This window comes from Cololabis saira, chromosome 4, assembly GCF_033807715.1.
Source record: "Cololabis saira isolate AMF1-May2022 chromosome 4, fColSai1.1, whole genome shotgun sequence".
NCBI classification, from domain to species: Eukaryota; Metazoa; Chordata; class Actinopteri; order Beloniformes; family Belonidae; genus Cololabis; species Cololabis saira.
The window spans coordinates 22,545,777-22,553,723 of NC_084590.1; the positions used below are offsets into that span (position 1 = coordinate 22,545,777).

At 43.1% G+C, this 7,947-nt stretch overlaps 2 protein-coding genes across 2 annotated transcripts in view; one reads left to right on the top strand and one right to left on the bottom strand.

Moving 5' to 3' along the window:
- The window catches only part of megf6 (multiple EGF like domains 6), a 60,649-nt gene that overhangs the window by 21,201 nt on the left and 31,501 nt on the right, over positions 1–7,947 (bottom strand). The window contains exons 13-16 of the mRNA XM_061719149.1: positions 7,926–7,947; positions 7,711–7,839; positions 5,901–6,029; positions 5,066–5,194 (exon numbers count right to left, since the gene is read on the bottom strand). The exon at positions 7,926–7,947 is cut by the window's right edge and continues 212 nt beyond it. Coding sequence (XP_061575133.1) covers positions 5,066–5,194; positions 5,901–6,029; positions 7,711–7,839; positions 7,926–7,947 — 409 coding nt within the window. The remainder of the gene's footprint in view (positions 1–5,065; positions 5,195–5,900; positions 6,030–7,710; positions 7,840–7,925) is intronic.
- Positions 1,306–4,984, top strand: LOC133441643 (EH domain-containing protein 2-like). Its single transcript, XM_061719150.1, has 6 exons — positions 1,306–1,642; positions 1,740–1,916; positions 2,028–2,125; positions 2,529–2,941; positions 3,032–3,196; positions 4,154–4,984. The coding sequence occupies exons 1-6, from the start codon at positions 1,422–1,424 to the stop codon at positions 4,715–4,717; spliced, it is 1,638 nt and encodes a 545-aa protein (XP_061575134.1). The 5' UTR covers positions 1,306–1,421; the 3' UTR covers positions 4,718–4,984.

Genomic DNA, 7,947 nt, shown 5'->3' on the forward strand with positions numbered 1-7,947 from the left:
CGTTACACCGACGCAGAGCCTACGGCGTAGGGTTACGCGGCGACGCGCACCGTACGCTGAACCCTACGGCGTAGGCGCTGCGTCGATTTAACGCGGAACCATAAATCAGGCTTAACACGGAGATGTTTAGAGCCTCTTTTGTTCTAATCACCGGAGGAGAACTGCTAAGAAGACCCGCGGCCACTGACTGGACTTAAGATAAGGGGACAGTGCTGCTTGCATGCCTTTATTTTTATGATTGTTTGCTCTGGTTCTCCCTGCTGCTTTTCCGTGCATGCTTCGCCTGTCGCTCCCGGCTTAACTCTCCGACGCCGCTGTGAGCGTATGGCTGGAGGAGGAGGAGGTTTGGAGGAGGAGCGGAGCAATGATTGACAGGAAAGGGGGAAAAGGAAGCGTTTTTCACGGCGCAAAAAAACACTGTAATAAAAAGCCAGGAATGGAGTACTAGAGTGAAGTTTTTCTTGTTACACTCTTTTAGACACATTTGAGGGATGTTGGCCAAGACTTTTAATAGTGTTAAAAGCATGTTAAAAATGATGTCACAATACCTTTAACAATTAGACAGGTACAGAAAATGTATGTATCTACATCCACATTCAATTCAATTTGCTGAATTTATTTATTCATACTTGAGTGACAAATGGGAAATGGACCTGCTGGTGACTTCACCACATTACACCCACAACACAAGTGTATTTGGATGGATGGATGGATGGATGGATGGATGGATGGATGGATGGATGGATGGATGGATGGATGGATGGATGGATGGATGGATGGATGGATGGATGGATGGATGGATGGATGGATGGATGGATGGATGGATGGATGGATGGATGGATGAGAAAATATGCAGAAAGATATTTTCTGAAATGAAACTATCAACTTTAATTTCCCTGTGAGTTAAGCAAACACAGCGCGTTTTCCCAGCGCCAGACTGCTGCTTGTCCAAGTCATGTGATCACCGCTCCCAGGTTTTCACAATTTATTGAACTTAACACAAATTACGGGGCACCGTCCATTTGAATCCATCAGAAAACTGTTTACAGTACAGAAAAGTATTGTTGGCATTCTTCACATGGTTAATCACACGTAGAGCAGCATTGTATTGATGGATTTATAGATCTGAGGCATTTCCATAACCCCAATCGCAGAATCTGAATCTTGCCAAGATCGTCCCCAGTCATCAACAAACACTGAACAGCACTCCACCCTGTCCCTCCCGACACTGGCTTCGTGTTAGGTGCAGCTGCAGGCTCTGGTTACACCCTCTCCACCCTCTACATGTCCCACTGCAGGATGGAGCAGACAGCTGTGAAAATCTGATAATATTCCTTGTGCAAACTCCTCCATCAGTCAGTTTGGGCTTTGAAGCCTGAGGAGCTTCCACGGTGAGGAGTCAAGGACAACATTTGTTCGCCATGTCCATCAGAAGGTTTAGGAGCACCCCGAAAACCGTGAAGGATGTTAACATGGTGACAGAGGAGCTGAAGAATCTTTATTACAAGAGGCTGCTGCCGATAGAGAAACACTGCTCTTTCCATCACTTTCACTCACCGAGCTATGAGGATGCAGACTTTGACAACAAACCGATGGTGCTGGTGATGGGTCAGTACTCCACGGGGAAGACGACTTTTATCAGGTAAGACTTTGAGTGATTTACAATGATAAAGATGTGTAGAGGCAGGTGTGTTTGCAGAAAGAATGATAGGAGCCGTTTGGATCACGTATAACCTCAGGTACCTCATCGAGCAAGATTTTCCTGGTAGCCGAGTTGGCCCAGAGCCAACCACCGACAGCTTCACTGCCCTCATGTACGGAGAGGAGGAGCAAGTCATCCCGGGGAATGCCCTTACAGTGGATCCCAAAAAGCCCTTCCGCAACCTTGACCCGTTTGGAAATTCGTTTCTGAATAGGTGATTCTCCGTTTTTGGTTTTTATTCATTCATAATTATAGAAGCACTGATGAAAAATTTACATGATGAAATTCTGAGGGGTTTCCTTTCATTTCTTCCTTTGATTTACAGGTTTCAGTGCGTCCAGTTGCCAAATCAGGTCCTTGAGAGTATCAGCATAATTGACACACCAGGCATCTTAACGGCTGCTAAAAGAAAACTGAGCCGAGGTGAGTAGAAAATGCTTTCTGAGTTGTTTTTAATTATCAGGAAGCAACTGAAGGTCGCTGCTCCCAGATACTCAGTCACAGACTGTCAGCCTTGGACTGTGTTTCTTCTGTCAGGAGTATTTCAATTCTCGTGAGAGAGGAATTATAGTGAAGACAATAAAGTAGACCCAATGACCCCAACATAATTCACTTGCATGAAGTCAGAAACACAGCAGATGATGGTGATATAACACCGAGTTTGTGTTTTATGGACACATTTTTCTATGGGTGTAACTGAAATGGCTTGAAACCAGTAAGGGCCACTGGGATGCATTACACGTTTCTCCATGCCTTGAGCCTGTCCGCCTCTCCCCATACGCCCACTGTTAATGAAAACCCTGTGTTTATGTTCCCCTTCCCACAGGCTACGACTACCCAGCAGTGCTGCGCTGGTTTGCAGAGCGTGTGGATCGGATCATCCTGCTGTTTGATGCACATAAACTGGAGTTCTCCGATGAGCTCACGCGCGCTTTCGGTGCTCTGTGCGGCTATGAGGACAAGCTGCGTGTGGTTCTCAACAAAGCCGACAGGGTGGACTCTCAACAGCTCATGCAAGTGTACGGGGCCCTCATGTGGTCGCTGGGGAAAGTGTTTCGAACCCCTGAGATCTTGCGGGTTTATATTGGATCTTTCTGGTCAGAGCCGAGGCAGATGTGCGACCACTACCAGCTGATAGAGCTGGAGGAGGAGGACCTCCTGCAGGACATACGGAACCTGCCACGTAATGCGGCGGTTCGCAAGCTGAACGACCTGGTGAAGAGGGCGCGATTAGTGCGGGTAAGATAACACTTTCGTTTTAGGTTTAAATTCAAAGCCCCAACTGCTATTATGGTGATCATATGTGTACCTGTTCTGTTCATATCTTAGGCTCATGCACATATAATCAGCTATCTGAAGCAGGAGATGCCAGCACTTTTTTGCAAAGAAAGCAAGAAACACAGTTTGATCTACCAGCTTCCAATGATTTTCACCAAGATCCAGCAACAACAACGAGTCCCAGCTGGCGACTTCCCTGACTGCACCAAGATGCAGGTCAAACCAAATAGGAATGGGCGATATTTTACCGTTCACGATATACTGTCAAAAAAATTCCCCACGATAAGAATTTGTATCTCATGGTAAAAACGATAAATTCCCGTTGATGATGTTTTTGTGTAAAGCTGATCCACGCACAACGTACATGAAGGAAGGAAGGAAGGAAGGAAGGAAGGAAGGAAGGAAGGAAGGAAGGAAGGAAGGAAGGAAGGAAGGAAGGAAGGAAGGAAGGAAGGAAGGAAGGAAGGAAGGAAGGAAGGAAGGAAGGAAGGAAGGAAGGAAGGAAGGAAGGAAAGAAGGAAGGGAGAAAAGAGGAAGGGAAGAAGGAAGGAGAGAGCAGGAGGAAGGAAGAGAAAAAGGAAGGAAGGAAACAAGGAAAGAAGGAAGGGAGAAAAGAGGAAGGGAAGAAGGAAGGAGAGAGCAGGAGGAAAGAAGGAAGGAAGGGGGAAGGAAGGAAGGAAGGAAGGAAGGAAGGAAGGAAGGAAGGAAGGAAGGAAGGAAGGAAGGAAGGAAGGAAGGAAGGAAGGAAGGAAATGAGCCTGAAAGAAAGAAAGAAAGAAAGAAAGAAAGAAAGAAAGAAAGAAAGAAAGAAAGAAAGAAAGAAAGAAAGAAAGAAAGAAAGAAAGAAAGAAAGAAAGAAAGAAAGAAAGATAAATTCCCATTGATGACGTTTAGTAGTATTTAGTATCTTTTAGAGCAGTGTCTCGGGGGCTCCAAAGACTGAATTTGGTGATAGATTTATAATTACAAAGGTGGAGTTGAATTGGTATTTTTTTATCGTCATTTTTATCGTTATCGGGATAAATGCCAGAAATTATCGTGATACATTTTTTAGTCCATACCGCCCATCCCTAAAACCAAACTATTTATTACTGTTTAAATGATTCTATATTTCATAGCCATCATTTTCAGTAGAGTACTGTATGAGACTGACATAATTGCATTCAATTTCAGGAGAAACTTTTGGGTCAAGACTTCTCAAAGTTCAAGACGCTGAAGCCAAGTCTGATGGCATCCTTGGAGAAACTGCTCACCACTGACGTAGCCAACCTGGTGCCCTTACTCCAAAAACAGGAGCAGAGGAAGAAATCCCTGCCTGGCATGCTGGACGGAGAGTTTTTGGGAACGTTCAGGCGTGATCATTTCAAGAGAGATCCCTTCAAGGAACTCCCCAAAGACAATGAGAGCAGTGAGGCCGACTTTGACGAGTGGTCCGTGGAGAAATATAAACCTAAATATGATGAGATTTTCTACAACCTAAGTCCACAGGACGGCAAACTTAGTGGCACCAAAGTCAGAGAGTGGATGATGACCACTCTCCTGCCCAACTCTGTGCTTGCTCATGTCTGGAAGCTGTCTGACGTAGATGGGGATGGTATGCTGGACAATGAGGAGTTTGCTCTGGCAGTCCATCTTATTGAGGGAAAACTGGAGGGCCACTGGCTACCGAGAGAGCTTCCTTCTCACTTGGTTCCTCCATCTAAACGGTCGAGTACACCGAGTGATGTATCAGAGTGATGCATCATAAGGAGATGGAAAGCTCAATATACATTAAATGTAATATTTGTACAAAAATGTTAAGATATCAGCCAATATGGTCACAATAATTATCACTATTATATACTTTTTATACAGAAGTAATCCATGGGAAGAAGAAAATGCACTTCTAGTTATTATCAATCACATGGACGTTCCTTATTTGGCTGATGCACTGAGCATTTTAAACTTTTCTAATAAGTAAATGCATTTTGTTACTAATGTCATTAAAGATTGTAATCTTGCTGAGTTGATCATTTTTCATTGTCTTCAATATTATTATTATTGACATCAACATTAGGCAATTGTAATCTTGAACTTTTCACTTACCCAGATGGCAAAAACGACCATAAAACCCTGGAGAGCAGAAGCAGGCTCCATAGAAAGGATGGCAGGGCCCATTGTTGGGGCAGTTGCACTTTGTCCTACAATGCCTGCCGAAATACCCCGGGGGGCAACCTGTGAATGAGAATAAAATCAGAGAAGTCCTCACACTTTCGGGGTAAGATTGCTGCTTCTCCAAAATGAACTCCATTTACAGCCCAGAATCTAAAAATGGAGCCGGAGTGCTGTGAAATGTGTACACAAAAAAACACTTGAAAAATTATTTAAACTCTAATTAAAAAGGATCAACATGCCAAATGTTGCAGTGGAAAATGTTTTTGGAAAATATTTACTAATTTGAACTCATTCATTCACTTTTCCAGACAGTTCCCGCAGGAGTAAGGTTACCTTCGACTTGTGTCACATTTTCTGAAAAAGGAAGCAGATTTCTGGACTTTCAAGAGACAAATGTTTGAATGTGCATAAATATACCCCATACCATAATAAGTGTTGATTATGAGATGGAAAATCCTGTGATGCCTTTTTATATCCAGCCATGATACTGACCACTGGCTATTTACCCAAATTAGCTCTGAGATGTTCCACAGAATATGTTTTTTTTCTTTTAATTCGTCTTCTTCATTTTACTAATAATAATATTTTACTTTCTCATCCTTGTTTTTGTTTTATGTGGCACTGAAATCACAAAAAAAAATCCTCTATTCTGCTTCTATTTGCATTTTACACAGCTTTTCAAATGTGTCACTTTTAAAGCATTGAAACCAGGTAGAGGTGTGTGTGTGTGCAGCGTGTGTGTGTGTGTGTGTGTGTGTGCACATACCATCCTCACAGAGCAGGCCTCGTACCCCGAGGGGGCACACACACTTCCCGGTCACAGTGTCACACGAGCCTCCGTTCTGACATCCACACACACCGTTGCAGGCCTGCCCGTAGCTGCCCTGCGGACAAGCTGGGGGAACGGGAAGTGGAGTATTCAGGATTTAACAGATGCCATATTTTTTCCTGGATCAAACAATGGGAACCTCACTGTTGCTAAAACACAAGCATACATGCATCCAATGAGAAGGTTTTGTTCCTGTTATTTAAGGGTGTTATTTATTTCCCCCATGTTACGAACTCACCGGACTTTCCAAAAACTCTCTGGCCTTGTTATCAGTTCTCACATGAACCAGCTGGATGTTAGGATGTCCAACCACTTTATATCTGCTTAAATCCCTCATCACACTTTGTTTACAACAGCTTGATGTCCCTCCAAAATATGATAGCTCAAAATAAACTGGATTTTAATGGACGTATAAAGGAAGTAGCAAAACCATACTGTAGTTAACAAGTTACAAATTATACCAAAAAAAAAATGTAAACAAAGAATAAGTGGCGCTTTAGAGTCTGATTCATAATAAACTTTATTCTGGTGTTCGATGGACTTGAGGCCTGTTCAGAGAGGCAACAAAGCAGGCTGTTTGTATTCCACGCTTAATTTATCAGAAAAGTTTGCACGATTAATATGATTTGAAACATTTGTTTTCAAAAATAAAAAAACAATTTTAACATGTCATTGATTTGTAGATTTTGCACACTCGACCATGATGCAGCTGTGCTTTGGGGATTCAAATCCTTGAGTGCAAACTCTGTAAATGTATTATATACATTTCTTCTACTTAATTTTTCACTACTTAATTTAGTTAAGTTTAATTTGCACAAAATATGAATGAAGGGAAGCCGATCAAGTCAGATCAAGTCAGCGAGCACTGTACTCTGTGCCTTTTCTTCCTACAGCTATGTTGTTGCCTGTTGCAGCAGTCAACAACAGGGCTGTCTGGACCCACCGCGTTCAGCCACCACAGGAGCAAAAGTTACAGACTGCTTCTCAGGGAAGTATCCCACACATCCTCCAAACTAAAGTCATTAATCATGAACCAGGCGGTGGAGCATTACCCTCAACCCCTTAGTGGATACCCTTGGCCTCGGGCTGTGGTCTTGCTGGGGGCCCTGGCCATAGTTCAGTAGCACAAAGACCCCCCCACCAGTCCCCTTGTGGTCTGAAGCCCATAAACCACACAATCACCCCCGCAGAGGAAATGACAGTTTTTTATACATGGCTCTGGATCATTGCACACAGCAAGTTTTTAAATCTCCTTCTTACACTAGAGCTGAAAGGTAGTTAGACACTGGTACCTTTGTTAAACCGGTGTCTCCATCAAGGCGTTCATTATGTGACCGGGTCTCTTAACTTGTTTATCTGTTTGTCGGCAGAATTACTCAAAAATGGATGGATGTGCATCCAGTTTGACCAGATGTGAATGTGTGGCATCTGGATGTTAATCAGAGGTTGAATTTTGATCCCATATTTTTTTTTCTTTTTTAAATTTAAGCTTTGTGGGGTAAAACAGTTTTAAAATTGCTTTTGTGCCACATGAGATCTTATCATGACCAGTGTGTTTTAGTCTACCACACAAAATAAACAATAGTGTAAGCTCAAACATGCTGACTGCAGCCAGATAACAGCCTTTTAAGCATATTTCTCCAACATGTACCAAATGTGTATGGATGATGAAGGAAAAGACAACATTCAAATGTTTTGCTAAGAGTTGGAGAGAATATATGTAAAAGGCAGATGTGCAGATCCTTACTCTCGTTGCAGACAATCCCGGTCCAGCCAGGCAAACAATCACACCGGTCTCTGCTTTCACTGCACACCCCATTCACACAGTCTTCACAGCTCACACTGCAGTCCTCCCCAAAGGACTCGTCTAGACACACTAAGAAAGAAATGGGAAAGCCATAGTAGGTTTTTCTGGTCTCAGAATTACACAGTAAACAATTACATTTGTGCTTTTTACTGTACCTATGTGGCTGGCCAGTCTCAG

Coding starts and splice junctions, on each gene's coding strand:
- LOC133441643 (XM_061719150.1), top strand. CDS start 1,422: ATGTCCATCAGAAGGTTTAGGAGCACCCCGAAAACCGTGAAGGATGTT. Junction 1,917..2,027: donor GGAAATTCGTTTCTGAATAG/GTGATTCTCCGT, acceptor TTTGATTTACAG/GTTTCAGTGCGTCCAGTTGC. Junction 2,126..2,528: donor TAAAAGAAAACTGAGCCGAG/GTGAGTAGAAAA, acceptor CCCTTCCCACAG/GCTACGACTACCCAGCAGTG.